This window comes from Melospiza melodia, chromosome 3 (genome assembly GCF_035770615.1).
Source record: "Melospiza melodia melodia isolate bMelMel2 chromosome 3, bMelMel2.pri, whole genome shotgun sequence".
Lineage (NCBI taxonomy): Eukaryota > Metazoa > Chordata > Aves > Passeriformes > Passerellidae > Melospiza > Melospiza melodia.
In genome coordinates, this window is record NC_086196.1 from 118,985,353 (window position 1) to 119,005,263 (window position 19,911).

Here is a 19,911-nt window from a genome sequence, read left to right on the forward strand (position 1 = left end):
ATATTCCAACAGCCATATTCCTATAAATCTGTGATAAACACAATTTAACTTCATTTTTGCCATCTCACAGATCTGCTTTCATTTCTTTGTTCTCCTCATAAAAACATAAAATACTTCTTAGGTTGTGAGACATTCCTTGCCATGCTGCCTACTTGCATTATTACCACTGGTAGATGCATGGGAGTACACCAGCACACTTAAAATGTCAAATTTCATTTCTGAAGTGCTGTTTGCGTGACACCCCTAAGCCTTAGAGAAAATATGTTGAGATGACACACTGGGCTGCCCTTATGGGTCTGAATGAAGAGAAAGACACCAATTTTTATCTGGGGGGATGGGGAAGGAAGAAATAGGGAGGTAGAATGTCTTTATGCAGAAACATAAGATCCCTAAGCACCTGAAAAAATAATCAGAACTGTTTTCCATGGCAACATCAAATTAAGAGTTGAGTGCTGCCCAATGGAGAATACTCTGACCTTAGAAAAAGGAAGATAGAAAAAGCAAGAAGTAAAAGATACCCCTCAGAGGCTGACAGCTCCTCTGCAATTGCTGTGCTTTTGTACTCCTTCCAAATACCAGCAGAGGAAAGTGATGACAGGACACAGCAACCTGTAACAGCAGCACATTTAAACACGCCAACATGAAAAAATAGCTTTTCCTTAAACACACCATGATGGCTTGGAAATTCTAGTCTGTAGTCCTCGACCTCAGTACCATGTCATAGGAACTAAAATTGTTGCTAAGTGCTATTTACAACATATGTGAACATTTCACACTATTTCATGTCTTCTGGAGAGGGAAATAATTTCCCCTAATAGACTAACGTGTTTGTATCATTACTATTCAGTCAGATGCAGACTGCTGTTAACTCCATAACAAGGAAGACTTCTTTATGAGGCTGCAGATAACATACCCACTGAGGAAACCTTCAGGTTTTGGTCTGACCTTTCTGAATTCATCTGATTGGTTTCTCTTTGAAAATGAGCTTAAAAAATCTATTATCAATTATGTTCTCTCACCACTCCTTTTAGTGTAAGGAGGCAGAGAAAACATCATAAGCTATATTACTTAAGTCATGATGGAGAGCTTTGCCCTTTCAGAAGTTTGAAATCCAATTATTCAGAAAATATTTGGACTGGCCATCATTTTTCTTGACATCATTAAAGCAGGATGTACCTGATCCTGTCTTTGCTTACCAGGGAAATCCTGGGGTGTAACACGAACACCCAGAGTTTCTGCCTCTCTTGAGCAAGAAATTACCAAGCCATTACTTACAGGGAAGTGGAAAGGGAAGAGAAGGCTGAATTCTCTGGCCCAAAGCAAGGCAGCTGGTAAACTGTGGCTATGTAATGCTTATAATCAGTTTTACTTCAGCTGTTGAACTGGCTAGTTCCAGTTCTATAAAGCTCCCAGTGAGAAGAAATGAGACTGAAGTGTCTTCATTCATACTAACGTACAAAGGAAGTTGTTCCCTTTTTCCACATGTACAACTAAATGCCTCAAGAAATACATCAAGGTAAGGAGTGAAGCAGGAGATTAAAAATTCTTGTTTTCTCTGGGTATTATTCCCAAAAGAGATAGAAGTTGCTTCTTTGACACTTAGAGGACAGTATCCTGAAAGGTGAAACAGCCCCAGGATAGAGTTAAAAATCAGACATTCAGGTTAATCACAGTGTGACCCAGAGGTCAGCATTTCCCTAAGCACAGATACACTGTGGTGGGGTGACTGGCTTGTGTGCTACTGTGGAGGCTAAAAACAGGAGGGAACTCCAGGGCATGGCAGAACACATTCCACTGTAAATGACCTATAAAAGGAAGAGTAATCCAATTCTGAAAAGGTAGAGGGTGGAGAGAATATGGTTTTAATTTCAATTAGAGGAGCAAGCAGTTCAGTAAATTCCTACCCACTGCATTAGAAGGGACTAACTTGAACCAAGTTTGAAGGTGAAGCTAAGGAAGAGGGAACACACACTTGAGACAAGTTTTGTTAAACATAAACCCTGGATAATCGATTTGGAACCTTCAAGAGTATCAGCTGGAAGCAACCAAGGTAATAAACATCTATCCTCTAAATTGTCATTCCTAAAATACATGCTTGGCAAAAAAAGGGTAGAATACTGCATTTATGGCTTCTTGGGCTGGAGTAACAGCTGCAGGCTTCTCAGAGCTCTTTAACACAGCCTGCCAAGAAACAATATGATCATTGATTTTATGAACTGATAAGAGGGAAGGAATTTGTTTTAGAGGACAGGTGCTTCAATCCATGAACCTATCAATTCATCAATGCTTTGTAAGAACCTTTATCTTTTCTTGTTGCTCTGAAGCAAAGTGACAACAGAATGCTCAAATACTTTAAATGCTTATTCTTGAAATTACATCAAGAAGTTTCTATCTTCCTTTTTGTGAAACTGTAATCTAAATCAAAGAAAGGCATGAAACTTTCATTTAACATGAGATTTGACTTTTTTTTTCTACCCACGGACTTAGCTGTCAGGACAATACTGTCAAGGTGAAAAATAACAGATAATTGCAAAAATATTTGCTTCTCCTTCTCCACATATGATTGACATACAGCCAAAAGCACCACCAAGGAAGAGAGTCTTGTATTCAGAAAGATAACTGAACAGTAAGTCAAATAAGAACCTGTCAGACACAGAACAGTCAGTGAATACTCAACACTTTCACAAAAAACACATTAATCTGTAAGAACTCATACCACCAAGTAGTTTACCTGCACCAAAGCATGCTTCTCCCCCTAAGTTAGGAACCCACAACTTTTTTAGTGTCTCTAAGGACAAAGAACTTTTCAGGTGCAACAAAGAAATTTAGGCATCATTTATTTTAAAAATGGACTCTCTGTTCTTTATCCTTCATGTATTAGCAAATCTGTACTGTGTTCAACTGTATGTGAAGGGGGAAAACAGCTCACAAATTTCTCACATAAGGGAAATAAAACTCCATGGACAGTTTCTAATCATTCCTGAAGTCTCTGAAAGACCTACTACTATTATTACAAACAGCAGGTGGGAGAGGAAAGCTCTCACATCTGGGATGCAAAGCAGAGAACATACAGCTGCAAAGTGAACCTTGTCTGAAGGACTCAAACTCTTCAGTTCTCAAGAGGCACCAGCAGGAACATACGCAGTCTTATCCTCACTGCATGAGATTTTCTGGTGGTGGATTTTGTGAAACCCAACTATTCCTGTATCTAAAGTCATTAATCAAAACAGAATAAAGCCATAGAAAGGCTGAGGTTTTGAAATATTTTTATGAGGCTGCATTCTTTAAAGCAGAACACCAGCTCCAGAAATGAGGCTAGAGAAATGAGTGGAAGAGGAAAAGGATCCATGTCTGCAGATTACTTGGTGCTAAGAGCAGTCCTAACAATCATCCTCAGCCCTAAAGAGCAAACTTTTGGTGTGATATTAGGTGGTAAACCTGGGAAACCATAAAGATGGCTTGATGGGTCTATAGTAGTTTCACTTGAAAGGATGAAACACCACTTATTACCACTTTTCCTCTTAGATTTAACATCCTTGTGACTTTGTATCTCAGCAGTAGCTACCCTTTAGCTTCTATTCACCACAGGCTTGACAAATCTCAAAACTGGCACACAACACACAAGAAAGGCGTTTTTTTTTATCTTGGGGCAGATGTCAGTGGTGTAGTGGCTTCTATTTCAGGCAGGCCTTGTTTCTCTGACCATCTTCCCATACATGTCAACCACAGATGCCCTACTGCTAACATATATCATCAACTTGCCCTCCCAAAAAAAACGTAGATCTCACCAACAGATATTGCACCAGGTACCAGTAACAATCTTTCTTTACTCAAAAGCAAGACTGAGCATTTGTCTCCAGTGGAACTGTAATCATGAATGCACACTCAGCAGAAACAGTGCAGGTGTACGACATCTAAAATTAGAAAAGATTATCACATTTTAAGTCTGTGAACAAACTTCAGTGTCACTAGGGTAATGAAAATTAATATCCTTTGCAAGAGGTGTTATCTGCCAGGGACAGTTTTCTCTGCCTATCTCAAAATTAAAATTTAGAGGTTAGAGAATCTTTCAAAAAATTAGACTTAGAACACAGAAGTTGCAAGTGAATTGATCTTGTTTGCTATGTTTTGCTAATTGGTAGTGTTTTCTGTGTTCTGCTTAATCTAAAATTAGAATAGCCTCTCCAGACACTAGATGTTTATAAATTTCTCCTGACAATACACAGCCAGTTCTTCAAAATATAAGACACCTGTTGGAAACTGAATTTAAAAATTACTTTTAGTCTTAAATGTCATGTTTGCAATAGGTTGCAGAAGATAGACACACAGACAATAAAAAAGTAAGAATAGTCATTAAATCACTTCTCTGTAGAGAAAGGTCTATTATACTAATTAAATACATAAACCATTAGAGCTTCTAACTGAAGTCTAATGATCTCTCCATCAGTCAACATTACAAATTAGAACTCTTTAGGGATGGCAATAAAGAAGCTACTGTTTCAGTACAAAAGCAGTATGGTAAAGCCTCATCAAGTTTTCCACCAGGGAACCTTTTAAAAATCTCAATTTATAAAGCAATTCGCTATACATTTTGATTTTAGAGATGCCCTCAGCAGTGAACTTTCTCTCTCCTTCAGCCCAGAGCGTTTTGACCTCATCTCCCAGGAAAGTATCTTCCCAGAGCCTGCAGAAATCCTCCACTGCCTGATTTCCAAGCTCACACAGTGCCACCAATATCCTGAACTGAGCATGACTTACTACACATCAAAAGTCAGAGAAACAGTGCTGTTTGAGAGCATTTTTTTTTACTCTTCTTTGATTAAAAGCTTTCCTGAATCCAATAATATCAGACTCACAATATTTTATCATATGCCATAAAAAACATTCACCATATCCACAATCTCAATACACTTTCAGAAACAACAGACATAGCCTGCCCTACGCTCCTGTTACACATATTAAAGATTAGCACTTCCAACACTTTAGGCTTAAATTCTGATTTAAAAATCTGTAGGGTGGTTAAAAAATATGCAATATGTCTTTAAGACATGTTCCAAATGTAAATACAAACTAGTTATTACAAACTAGTGTTTCCAAGGTTATAGAGTAACATTGTGTATTGAAAATTTTTGTCTGTAATTATTTTGTATAATACACATTGATTCTGAAGGTTAAATATATAAATTCTGCATGAGCATCAAATTCTCAAGTACAATCCCTACAAATAAATTAAGTGTTCCACTATGTCAAAACTTTGGGAAAAATAAAAAACTGTACAACACTGAAGACTCTCACATCTAGGTACAAGAAATGGTACAGGCAAGATGAAAGCTGTTTGGTTCCTTGCTATTGCAACATAGCCAGAAATTATTTGAGGAACTTACTATTTTCCAAGCAGAATCTTGGAGAGATCCTGTTCAAAAGAAGTTCCTGTCGTAATCGAAGAACTTCAGCTTCCAGCACTTCCACTTTCCATTTCCATCCAAAATCTTGTTCAGATACAGTTCTGGCAAGGTACTCTATGTATTCTTTGGAACTCTTCCCTGGTGGTTTTGAGTGGATAATTGCAAAAGCCAATGCTAGTTTTGATATTTTCAAATACGAAATCTGATTTTCTCTTCCGCCTTTGATTTCTATTGCATTAGAAAAACAGAAAAAAAAAGGTTACTTCACTATGACTCCATTAAGGAAATGACACAAAATATTTTCTTGGCTTTGAAGACTGTTCAACAGTGAGGCCAATTCTTTAATTTCTAGTGCATTCCTAAATCATCAAGAACAGAACTACAAGCATCTGTGCACAATGTGAGAACAGAACATACATGAGCTGCAGTCAGCTATAAAAATAAAATTCAGACAGTGTCTGAGAATAACTGTGGAAATAGTAAGCACTTCAAATAGGCTTATCCTAGCATAATTTTAATGCAAATGTTATGTCCACTAAAGCAAGGATGAAGAAAGTAAAAATACTAACCCCAAAAAACTCACCCTGATACTCCCTCTCCCTCAAAAGAATTCTGACATGACAGAAGAATTCATTTGGGGTTATTTATACTTAAATAAAATACATGTAATTTCTTGAAAGTGTACCAGAAGGTCTCAGTGCTCAAAACATAAAACTTTGAGGTTGTGTCTGGTTTTGGACACCTGGTATTGGTGCCCTTGTAGTTTTAAGTCTATATTAAGCCTCAAGCCTGCAGAAGGCTAAGCAGACAGCATCAAAGGGATGCAAGTGGCTAGTAAGGTAAGTGAAGAAGACAATTTCATAAGCTTTGTTACAAACAGTGAGAATGGGGCAAAAGGCATTAAAAGAGTCAGAGAAATAAAATATTTAAATAGATGATTACATCATGTGCAACAGCACAGGGCCTAGGAGCAGAGAAGGAAAAAATTAAATTACAACCAACTAATATCAACCAGCCTACCTAATTAGCAAAGTTACTTTTTTTCCCTAATTCCACACCATTTCATTCAGTTGTTTGATGTATTCTTTTCCTCAAAAAATATCACTCCCAAAATAATAATTTAAGAAAAAAAAAATCACTTCCTACACTTTTGCCCTGACCTTGACATCTACAATTTTTTCACAATGCTGTTTTTTTCTTGTTATCCACCAAAGCTGCAGGTTAAGCATTAATAACTTGTGTTGAACAGCTCTGAAATAGTCACAGTAAAGATTTGAAAAAGGTATTTTAGGTCATCCTTTCACCACATCATCTGCTATCGCTAAGCTGATTTCTTCCCCTGGTTGTACTTGACTTTAGATAGTAAGTCATAAATCATCGAATATTCATTTATCCATCAGGGACACTTACAGAAGGCACTGTTTTTTATGTATTTCTTTCACCTTTCAAATACTTCTGAAATGCACAAAGAACTCCTGGGTACTCCTTGCACTCTGTCCATTCAGACACAGCAGCCAGTTAAGACTTTACATCGTACAGAGCACAAAGGACAAGAGTGCAAACATTCCTTGGGATCAATTTACCTACTGCTATATTTTAAGCTACTCTTCTCCACCTGAAATATTCCATTTCTGTCATTTGTCAGGGCAAAATCACCTAATCTAAGCCACCTGTGCATTCTTTAATTAAATAGTAAGCCTTTAGAGACTGAACTATACTATATATATCCTTTACTTAAAGCAGTTATACGTTAAATGGTACTTTTGCAAAATTTCTGATAAAGAAAATCTTTTTCATACAACTTTTCAATTCATATCTAGAATTTCAGTGAAAAGCAGAAGGTGATTCTCTCAAACTCAAAGGATTAGCACCTCTGGGACAGCAAGCTGGTGTAAGACTTTTGCTTGCCCTATACATGAAAGGAAATGTTTACAAATACAAAAGCATGCAAGTAAATGAACTGCCTTCAAAGCTGTGAATAAAATGAAATATGTGGAACTACACTGAAAGAAGATTAAATAGTAAAAGTAAGGTATCTAAAATATTTAGCTTTGAATCTGAAAGGTGCTTCCCAGATTACCTCATCAATAGAAATTTCACCCAGATTTTATTCAAACGGGGTCTGTCAAGCTCCATTCTTACAAAGTTCCTGTGCAGAGCAGAATGATAAATTAGGGCAGGCAGAAAAATGTCTTACACTGCCCCTTTAACATTTTGGTACCTCCAGAGACCACTCTGCCAAAGCTTTCTGATTCATCTTCCTTTTAAGGACAAACACATATTTACTTTCTGCTTCATAACATGCTTTGCCAATATAAGTTTTCTCCTTTAAATTACATTCACAGAAGTTGCAAAATGACCAACATTCCAGTATGGACTTGGAAGTGGTATTTGTGCCAGCATTTCATGAATGCTCAGGTGCCTTTTATCATCAGAGTCACCACCAATACATTATTTATTGCATTCTATTTCTCCTTACAGGACATACTGTTACACATAAAATACACTGTTACACAGAAAATACAGAGAAAATACAAAAAAAAAAAAAAAATAAGAAGTTTGCTGTCCAACCACCGACATATTACCACTATGCTACCAGTATGAAATGCTACTGTGGTAGCATTTTTGGCCACCCATTACCAAAATAAAGAGAGTCACTTTTTCATTTTATCTGGAAAGTGACTACTGTGTTTCAAGCATAACAAAAACCTTAGTGCACAAGATAATGGTACAATGGAGATAAGTAAAAGGATCTTTCAACTGCAACATTCCAAAAAGATTTTTTCTAAAGTAGATGTATCCCTAGTAAGTCAGATAAACCATATAAACCATTACCTGATTTGGCTTTGAGAATCTTAAATAGCATTCCACCTTAACACTTAAGACATACATTTAATTAATGAATTAATTTGGAGTTTGAGGGAGGCCTTTTCCTCTTTAACATCTTATACAGAGTCACTTCTGCAGTAGGAGTGCCTTACACTGAATGAGTTTAGGGAGATATTCTTACTTTGGAGGAAAAAAGTCACTACTTTTCTGGAAAAATTACTTGTAAAGATGTCGTTAGAAAAAAAACCCACCAGCAGGACAGATCACAGAACACAGATGGTTCTTCTTAGGAACAACTCACATAGTTTTTGGAGAAGTCATTCTGTTGGATCACAAAATCTCTAGTTTAAAAGCAGATAATTAATGACAAATAGCAATATTCCTGGATGTATTTCAAGAAAGAATGGATTTATTAAAGATTTTATGGAGAATAAACAGCTCTTTCACTTGCTTTCTGTTACTGACACTATGTCTCTTTATTTCTTTTCTCATTAGGAAAAGAGAAGTTTGTTTATCAAAAAGCAGAAGTTCTAAGAGTTGAATGAGGTTTTTCACCATTCCCCTAAAGGAACAACTGCTCTCTCAGAAACTACTATGTAAGTCTTCTAGAAAAAACCACACCGGATGACACTATTAGAAATATGGTGATGTGGGCCAACTGTGCATTAGCAAAAATTGCACAGCAATCTGTTGCTCTCAGGAAGTGCTAAACCACCAAATAAATTCCACTGAAAGCATATTGGCAGCTACAGAGTTTTATCAATAATGTTTTTGCTCCTATCAGCACAGAAATTAGACCACTGGTTAGGCAGAAAAGTTTTAGAACCAGACCAAAGAGTTTCCTTGACTGAGAACAGTACCCGACCAAGAGCAGAACAGAGTCTCCGTCTAATTCCAGGTGCTAATGCCAAAATACCTCTGACATAAAGAGAAAGGTTCAAGAATTATCCAAAGCTCCATTCCTGTGATACCTCAGTGTTAAGGAGAGAACCAGTAATCCCTTGCAAACTCTGCTGGAAGCAGGGCTCAGCACCCTAACAACAGATACCACCTGGTGACAGGTTCCCTATGCAAACCCTTTAATCCACAAACTGACACTGGAAGACCACTCAGAGGACACAATGGATTAACAACACTGTAAAACGGGGCTAAGTCTATAGATTTCCAACACAAGAATGACATTCCACGCTTCCAGCTCTCATGCAGAGAGAGGGTACTGAGAACCCACAGACCTGCTGAGATCCTAGCCATGGAAGGCTGCTGAGCAATTATTCACCTGCTGAAATAATCACAAAAGAAGTGATGAACCGTCCCACACAGCTCTGTGTAACATAACCAGGGGGAACTGACATGTGGTGCAAGATCCATTGAAGACCTCTGATATAAGCAGGAAACAGGATAACAGAAAGAACCAGGATAAATCTGATTCCTAAGCACTACCCTAATCCACCAATCTGCCTGTGCAGTTTTGCAGGTGCATCTGCTGCAGCAGCTCATGTGGAGAGATTGAAATGCTAAGGGTTAATGACTCAAAGAATTGGCCATTTGCAGAAGAAGGTGAATACTCACCTGCAGAGGTTTTAAGAAATCTTTCAGGGATGTTTATGGGTAAAGGAAGTGAATTTTATATACTTTACTTTTCCAAGAGGCACATAGGTCAGTTCTCACTGACCTTGGAAATGGGTAAATCAGAGAGAAATGGGGGGAAGCTAGCTAAGTTATGCTATGATTTAAAATTATAGTGTACCTCGAACCAAACCTCAAACCTAAATTCACTTGGAATAATTCAACACTGGAGTAGTTATCAGCACTGTCAAAGAATTACAGACCTCAGGTGTGATTTGCAAATTTGGCCATGAAATTCATGGCTAATAATGGAGGAAACTGCTGCAAATGTCATAGACAAAACCTTATTGATTATGTCAAGACACTCATTTGTTATTCAGACCACTATCATATGAATTTAAAAAATGATTTCAAAAATTAATAGTATAAAATACAAAATAGACTGTAATTCATATAACTTCCAGGCCATTCCAGAGCTCGGTTTTCTCCATATGTGAAATTTTTATTTAAAAATAAGAGGATTTCTCAGGACAGAAACAAATTGCTGTTTACCACTACTATACAGCAAAGAATCTTCAGACATCCCTAAACATAAAAAAAAAAAAAAGCTTTTCCGTCTAAATTTAAGAGTATGGTCTGTCCTTAAAGGTACAAACAGTTAAGGAAAAACTGGTTTTTTACCATGATTTTACTTTAACTAGTCTGTCCATTACACAGTGTAAATAAAGGTGAAAAAATCACCCACACCTTTGTAACCTCATCTGCTTTATACAATAGAAACCAAGATATTGACTTATTATGATGGAGCACAAAATGCTGCAATTGCTGTAGTGGAACTGGGCTGAGCTCAGAGACATACGGCCACAACATTAAGCAACAATAAAATAAACTTGATTAAATTGGTATGCCTAACAAAATGACATTTGCGTATATTATAAACAATGATAATGGGACAGCTACACAATCAAGATGAACTGAAGTATGCCTCCAATTACACAGTGTTTATTGTAAAAATGTGTGTTAAACCAAGGCTACTCCATGGTGTCATCTTTAAACAACCTATGCCAAAATATACGAAGACACGTAATGTGGACATAGTGAGGGAAGAAATTGCTCTTCCTACAGCAAGCCTAACAATAACTCCAGCATATTTTTTTCAAATGAACTCAAAATGGTCAAACAATACTGAAAATAATAGATGTTTAAAATAATTTATGTCAAAATCATAAGGAAACTTAGATGTAGCATGATTTATTTCTTCAAACTCTAACTTTTAAATAATTTTAGCTTCTGAAATCAAATGTTACAAATCCTCCAAATCCAAGTAACATGAATGAGTTGAAAAAAACATTTTAGAACTTACTAATGTTCCCTAATTATAACCATTTCAGAGAATTTAAGAAGATAAGCAAACATAATCCCTCAGGATTTCAGTAACGTTTCTGACGTAGGATTTATCTCCTCTTAACTACAGAAACCTACAGTTTAGGTAGCCACAACTGACCTAGCTGTCTGGACTTCTTTTATCATCAATGGGCAGAAACAGAGACTTCTAATGTTAAAAATAAGCCAAGTCATTTGTGCATTTTGTGGTAAAGTCATGACCCAGAAACATTTGTTTCCCCCCACGGACTACAAAGAGTGTTAAGATGACTACATCAGATGCACACACGTGTACTGTGGACAGCCGGCTGCACTGAGATGAGCTGGTGCACCACAGGCAGCTAAAGCTGAGACCTTCAAAGACCTATTTAAGGTACCTAGCTAACAAGAGAAATTTTGCAAGGCTGAGAGCATCACCCTTTAAAAGAAGTTTGTAATTCCAGATCTTTTTGATACCTCTGGGGGGGGGGGGGGGGGAAGCTTTCTAGAAAAAAACCCAGAAGTCATGGAAAAAAGTTTGTGAGAATAACCTTGCAAACATATTACAATGTACAAATAGCAGGCAGGTGCAAATTAAAGACATGAGAAACTACAAGTATGTTTGGAATTATATGAGCATAAAAAATTGGTTTGGCTCCTCAAAGTTTCTGGGCCTCACTCTTCAACAAGATCACTTGGAAACAGTAATTTAAACTTGAGTTTTATGGCAGTTTAAAATTGTGTATATATTCCCCTTACAAGCTAAGACTTCTTCCTTTGGTAGTCCTTTTCCTCCTCCAACAGGAGGAAAATTTTTTTATGTGTCATTCACAACAATATATAGTGAATCTGGCACACAGTACCACTACCATCTTTCTTCTTTACTATTCTGACTACTAAAGACACGAATATGTTTCCAGAATAGGGAATTTATTCTATAAAACCTGCTGTTCAGAAATTAAAGTATAACTCAGTGGTGCAAATTTATCTATTCTTATGTCAGCACAGATTTCTTCTGCTACCAAAACAGAACTGTGCTCACTTCATCAGCTGGGTGTAAATCCATTTAGTATGGGAACTGAGGATGTACTTTTCATTATAGCTTTATGAGATGAAATTTATGAAACCATGAAGTTCAGACCCTTATTCTTTTACAAAGTTTCAAAATGCTAATTATAATTACATAAAGAGTAAATTTACAGTTGGCATTAGGGACTGTGGAAAACAACCCCAGCCTTTATGTACTGCCAAGTTCCAACAAGAAAGCAGCCTTTATCTCCCCATTTTTACCTACTGCAATGACTGTATTAGCTTTTGAATGCAGAATTTCAAAGCAGAGTTCAAAAAAAGGCAATAATCAAGAGTTTGGAGTTTTATACGAAGACTAGTTTGCATATCTCCTCTTCCCATGTTAAAATATAGTGACTAAAATATCACCATAATTTCCTTTTCAGTTTCACACTTCCAGCCTTAACCTGAACAGTTCAGTTTCCACAAGTTTTTAAATCTACAAGATCAGTATCTTTCAGTGATAGTGATTCATTCAGGTAACCTTCCAGAATGCACCCACTGTATTTTAAAACCCTTGGTTTTGGGTTTCTTACAGAAATTTCATATTGGCAGAAAGAAAGATGAGATTGTTCAGAAGAAAGGAAATGTTTGTTATAGAGGACAGGGAAAAGAGGGAATACTGCTAGGAATCCAGTAGTCTAAAAAGCATACAGCATACAATAAATAATGAATCCTTGCATATACTGTAGACACTAATGTAACTATAACAACATTTAAATATGTAGTGACTAAATATTAATTTATGGATGTGAGCAAGGCCAGGACAGGTGACCCAAACTGGCCAAAGGAATATTGGGATCTCTGCTCAGAAATGGGCTGAGCATTGGTTATCAGGAGCTGAGCAACCATGTTCATCACTTGTTTCTCTTGGGTTCTTTTACTCTCTCTTCCTTTCCTTTTGACAATTCATCCTATTAATCATGTCATTAGCATACTTAGTATCACAATTATAATATTTTATTTCAATTATTTGATTATTATTATCTCAACCCATTAGATTTACCTTTTCTTTATGATTATCCCCGTTGGGGTGGGGGGACTGAACAAAAGCCTGTGTGGTACTTAGTTGCCAGCTGGGGTTAAACGCCATCTCTAGAACTGTTTAAGACCAGGATGGATGGGATTTTGAGCAGCCTGGTCTAGTGGAAGATGACCCTGCTCATGGCAGAAGGGTTGGAACCAGAGGATCTTTAAGGACCTTTAATTCCAGGCCATTCTGCGATAATACAAAATTAATCATTACTTTCTTCCATCAGTCAATGAGAAAAATGCAAGTGACTAAGCCCTATGATTTTTGGATTCCTAAGGTCACAGTGATCAGAAACTATCATTTCAATTCACTAACATTGGAAATAATCAGGGAAAAATATTGGTAACTGATAATTCTTTGATACTCTATTATATCTGCATATTCACACAACCATTTTTTTAAACAGGAGCGCTAACAACATTAATTGAATCCCAGCATCTATCCAACAAAACTTCACAATAATGATTTTTCCTTGTGACTCAGGTGAAGTGGACAGGAGAAAACTTCAGATTTGTGACTAATAGAGACAAGTAATCAATAGGTGATTCCTTTATTGTTAATAACCAAAGCAGTGAAGCTTTCATGAGAAGGCTCCCATTTCCTCCCAAATAAACTCAACCTTTCCTCAGTGTGAAAAATGATTGGCTTTTTGCAAATATTAAAATGAATATTATATGTGTTGTTTTAGAAAGTAATGCTGTATTAAATCTCTTAAGTAGTGTGTCAAATATAGTTTTAGGTTATAAAAATTGTTAAAATAGAAACGATGCTATGTAGGATACTTTTCTTAAAGAAAGGACTCGAAGCAAGATACCAGCCACAGGACACCTAAATCTTTCAGCGAAAAAGAATTTATGGCCCTCTTATCAGAAGAAACGATCTTCTTCCCGCCTCGAAGGTGCTGTTAGAATTCGGAGAAAGAAGCTGACGATGACCAGACAGAATCCTGTATTTGAATGGAATTTATGCATCATGTATGAAGTGTATGACTACGCAAAAGGCTTTATAGCGTTAATCCTTTGTTAACGGGGGTCCTTTTTCGGGCTCGTGCTGCCCAGAAAAAGGTACCCGGACGTCCGTAACTCTTTGTATTTGTTGTGTCATATTGTCCTAATTCAAATTGTCCAAATTATTATTACTCTACTTGTATTACCGTTTTCATAACCATTTTATTACTATTAAACTTTTAAAATTTTAAAAGCAAGTGATTGGCGTTTTTCACATCCAGGAAACCACTCTGATGACCTGAGGCTCTCCAGGTAAGGCCTCCTGCACGGAGACAAGGTAGGTGTCCCAGGGGAACCAGGTGGTGGTTCCAGGGGAACCAAGAGAACCTGGGGGCTGCCCGAGGCAGCCTTTGCCCATGAGGGATTTCCCCTAAGGCCAGGGACGCCGCGGGCTGGGGACATCTCCCGGAGCCCTCTCGGAGCCTCCCTCAGAGCCTCCCCGGAAGCCGCGATGGCCCCGGCTCGCACCCACCTGCAGCAGCGCAGCGGGGGCCGCGCCCCGGCTCCATGGCCCGGGCCCGACCGCCACCTCCCCGGCCCCGCTGCGGTCAGGCACAGCCCCGGCCCCGGGGCGCAGGGCTGGCAGCTCCTTCGCTCCCGCCCGCGGTTATCTGGACCGAAGCGGCTGTTCCCTGCGGGAGCCGGCAGAGCCCGCGGACGCGCGGGCCTCGCTTCCCGCTGCGGGGGCTGGGATGAGAGGGAAGCGCGAAGGCCGGCTGGCTGCAAAGGCCGCCTCAGTCGGGAAGGTGCAGGAGGGGGGAAGCCGTGGAACCCCGCAGGACCCATCTGAAGGCCCCTGGTCCTTCCGCCAGGGAAGGACGGGAGCGGAGCTGTGGGCAGGTTTTTAGGGAGCGTGGCCTGCCTGTCCCGGCCCTGGAGTCCGGCCGCACGCTGGGCCTGCTCGGGGTCCGGGTGGCAGAGCTCACCCATCGCCTGGGCCACCGAAACCACCCCCACTTTCTTACACTTTTTGACACTTTTTTACACTTCTTTTTTCTATAAATTCCATTAAGGTCTCTCAGAGTGTTTTGCTGATTAACTTACGCCTCTTTAAACTTTTCTTACCTAAAGCATAGCCCCATGCTAGCCACTCTGAAGAAAATTAACTCTATCCCGGCCAAAACCAGCACAATATCGTAAGAGGAAATGGGATTATGAAACTTCTTTAACCATGCATTGGAAATAGAAGGTGCCTTTTAGCAGAAACTCCCATGAGCCAAGCTCACCAGTTAAGAAATTATCTTTGTATGAAATATTATGTTCTCTACACAAACTGTGCTGAAAAGGCTGTGATAAGCCTTCTTGGCCAGAAATGGAATCTATAGAGGCATAGAATCAGAATCATTTTGGCTGGAGAAGACCTTTAAGATCATTGATTCCAACCATTAACGCAGCACTTCAAGTCCATGACTCAATCATGTCCTTCAGTGCCGCATCTACACAACTTCTAAATACTTTTCTCGGAGAGTGACTCCACCACTTCCCTGGACAGCCTGTTCTAATGCTTGACAGCCCAAAGAAATTTTTACTAATACTTTGTTGAGGTGGCTGAGAAGGGAAGACAGGAGAGATAAAAAATGAATAATGAAGTCAGGTGCATTAGGTGCAGTTAGGCTCATCACAATACGTCAAGTTTTTAAGTAGAGGGTAGTCAATCTTTCTGAATGCGTAAGTATTTAGATGTGACAAACAATACACACTTTTGTAACCTCATCCCCATTTCTTGGATAATCTAAGGAGTATTATTTTAATAATGCTCTTTAATAATAATAATAATACTAAATAATAATAATAATAATGCAAAAAACTTTTTTATCAATATACATAGTGGAAAATTTCTGAGCAAATACGCATTTTCTTTTTTTTTAAGATTTTGAAGGATTTACCTTCTGAACTACAGAGAACTGTTAACACACTGGAACTTTCATTTTAGACTTCAAATTAGAAAAATGAATTAGATGGAAAAAGTTGGAGAGCATTTTCAGTCTGACAGCACTACTTAACTTCTCAATGAAATTCAAGGGGAAAAAAAATAACAAAACATTCTCCAGTCTTCTATAACTGACATATCAGCAGCTACCCTGTCATTTTCTGTGCATCTTTTGTGCATGTAAGTGATGCGGATGCTTTGCAAACTGGACACTCATTATATAGATTGGAACACACATGTTTTCATTTAATCTTTTCAGCTGAGACTGAAATAAAAGATTCAGAGACATCAGTGCTTTTACCTGCAAACCTGTCACCTGTATGCTGAGAGCTGAATCTAAAAAGTAGAATTCGGCAGAGACAAGATTATTACTGTTCTAAAAAAGAAACTGGCTTTACTTTTTCTGAGAGTAGCAGTTCTGCTTGCAATTGTAGGCTTATTGAGTGGCACCTAAAAATCCTGAGGCCTTCTACCATTAGGCACCTGCCTGGAGAGATGTTTTTCACTTTATTGTTTTGTACTTAAACTATATTAATTAAAGAAAAAGAGCTGTATAAATACAGTTTTAGATGCACAGTTCCCATTTTTATATTTTTTTTAACTTGGAGCTAGTAGTTAGAAGGAATGTTTCTTAAATTTGCAAGTTTAAGTAACTTGCAGAGTTACTGTGCACCACTTCAGAATACCAACCAAAGTACAACCTACTACCATTTTTAAGTTTGCTTTCAAAATAAGTTGAAGAATCTTGATATTTTCAAGGTGGAAAAATGCTGCTGCACCCCCACCATTAACAGAGCGTCTGTAACAACTTTTTTATTAATCTGAAAGCAGCAAAATCTGGGTGAAATCAACTGCAGAATCACTGAGATGTGTGTTCCTGTTCTATTGAAGAACACTTCTAAAAAATAATGTGTAGAACTTGCATTAACTTTATTCAGTGAGTATTCTCAGTGATTACATAGAATCATGGAATCATTAAGGCTGGAAAAGACCTTCAAGATCATCAAATCCAATCTTTGACTGTTAATTAGACCATGGCACTGAGTGCCACATCCAGTTATTTCCTGAACACCGCCAGGGACAGTGACTCCATCCCCTCCTAGGCACCCCATTCCAATGCCTGACCAACTTTTCAGTGAAGAGTTTCTTTGTGACATCCAAGCAGCATAATCTAACATTACTTTTTCATAAATGATCAATGTGTATGTGCATATGTATTGGTGCATGCTGCAAATTAATAGTATATCTGATAAATAAAAAATAAGCTATCCAAACATGGGGTGATTAGCACTGTATGTAAACTCAAATGAGACAACAGAGAAATGAAGCTTCAGTTTGAAATAAGCAGTTTGTAGTTTGTGAAGGAAGCTGATTCTACTAGTTGCACATAAATTATTTTGATCTTTTTGTGAATATGTCTTTTGATCTCAAGAACAGTCAAAGAATATCTTTGTGCCAAAAGGTCATACAAAATTATTAGCTGCTTTTGTTATTAATTAAACATAAAAGCAGTGAGGTGTTTAATCACACTAGAGGTCATGAGTTCTCAGTATTTAACTAATCCACATGCTGAATGATTTCAAACAACTGAGTGGTGAAGTAAAACCAAACCCCAAAACCACAGGCTTCAATCAGTTGTTAAAAGTGGATTACATTACTGTCAAACAGGCATGCCCTGCCTAGTGGATGGTTACGGTATCAGTAACAATTTAAGCATGGAAAAATAATTTTCATTTGGAGAACTACAGGCTATTAGAATTTATAGGACATCTTTATATTTTAATGCATGGTTTTTTGCCTGAGAACTGGAAGTGTCTGACAACATATGAAATCCCCTGTCTCAACTATCATAGCTGCAATTTTGTTTAGCTGAGGTAGGGCAAGAGGTAGAATGTTTTTAAATGCATGTGAAAATCATGTGCAGGAGCATCAAAATCTTCTCATTGGACCCTTTTCCCCCCATGTGTTTCAGTGCTATATTTAATTAAAAATATGTTTAAAAAATGGCATCATGATACTTTATTACTCAGCATCAAGCTGTTTTCAAAACAGAATGTAATGTGGTTTTGATGGCTCTATTTTCTGTGTAATTCTGATAGAACCAGTATGGCTCCAGCAGTCCCTTTGAGCATAATCTGCAATTCTAAACATATCTGATCCGGGATGTTCAGTGAGTTATGCAATGACATCTTTTTTTTCTGTTGAGAAACAAAGCATTATCATCAGGGAAAAAAGGATCACATTTCAGTGTCTGATGCAATGAAAACCTTGTTCTATAAAAACAATATAAAAAGTTAGACATGATATGAGGAGAACAGGGAAACTAAAAAAATTGCTACTGTTTATAGGCATCATACCATCAATTATGAATAGATACTTCATAGTGCTTTGTCATCACATAAAATTAATGACAACAGATTCCAATTCTTTCTATACAATATATCCTAAGGAAAGATAAAACCTTTCCCTCAAAGAATTTCACTGCCTGGAAATCAGTACTGAAAGATTCTCACTCCACTAGGTAAGAAAAACGATAAAAGCATGTTAGCAAGTAGTCAGAATGGTACTTAAAAATTAATGTGACAATATAGCAGGTAATTTTCTGCATTTAAATTTCATCATTTATCTAAGGGTAACAAAACAGGAATGTTGCAAGACTTTCCTTCTATACGGCAACAGATGCCTGAGAAGAAAGAAGAATTAAAGAACATATAAAGAGTTTTCATTTAATTTAGTACTTTTTTATTGTAGTTTCACAAGGTTTTCTTCATGAAGTTTTTAAAAAGGCAAAGAGGTAAGTAGGTAATTGCTACAATATAGATGTCCTAGGATGTAGAAAATACAGATTACAGTTCTATACACAGAACTTTAACCAAGCAACATGTGAGCAGTCCTTTTTAACTGCCTCATAATACAGATAATTGAATGCATTAGAATATCCACATGAAGGTGATTGAATCCTGAGACATTTTGATTAGTTCTTCTGTGCAAGCATGAGGTGTCAGCTCAACCCTGGGTTACAGTGTCCATTTTTTTCTGTTGACTCAGCTGGGTCAGGCATAAGTTTTGATGAAGTGAGTTACATTTCCTGGACCATACTGACTTAACACACTTAAAACACTTCAAACACTGGAAAGGGCAGGTGCCCACTTGAGACACAGTGGTTGTGCTATTGCTTCTAGCACCTTGCCTGTCTAACCTGCTTAGAGCTTAAAGGATACAGTTGTTTGTTTTTTTATTCAGGTAGTTTGCACCCTGTTTCCCAAAGGAGCATTGCACCCAGTAATCACAGTGATGTTCTGGAAGGGATTTGTTTCAATACCCTTTGCCAAAATGCCCTGCTTTGGGTGAAATTAAATAGTGTTTAGGCTACAGGGAGCTTTAATGTGGTGAAAAAGTAATTAACAGGCAGGAAGATGAGGGCTCCAATTTTGTATCTCTGGTCCAGGTAGCATATATTTTTCATTCGAGACAAGTGAAATTTGCCCTATTTTCAGATAAGAAATCAAATTACCTTCCTGTGAAGGGTTATGTATGATACCACATGACTTGCAAATGTGATTCTTCAAGGCATGGTTTAGTGTTGGACTTGATAGTGTTGGGTGAAGGGCTGGACTCAATGATCTTAGAGGCCTTTTCCAATGATTCCAAGTGTTTCTATGATCCTGTGCTGTCTCATCCATCATTGCTTTGATGGAAGAGCTGTAATAG

At 37.8% G+C, this 19,911-nt stretch overlaps 1 protein-coding gene across 1 annotated transcript in view; it reads right to left on the reverse strand.

Moving 5' to 3' along the window:
• MEI4 (meiotic double-stranded break formation protein 4) overlaps positions 1 to 15,200 on the reverse strand; it is a 73,108-nt gene extending 57,908 nt beyond the window's left edge. The window contains exons 1-2 of the mRNA XM_063153382.1: positions 14,888 to 15,200; positions 5,385 to 5,633 (exon numbers count right to left, since the gene is read on the reverse strand). Coding sequence (XP_063009452.1) covers positions 5,385 to 5,633; positions 14,888 to 15,200 — 562 coding nt within the window. The remainder of the gene's footprint in view (positions 1 to 5,384; positions 5,634 to 14,887) is intronic.
• Between the last annotated feature and the right edge of the window lie 4,711 nt (positions 15,201 to 19,911).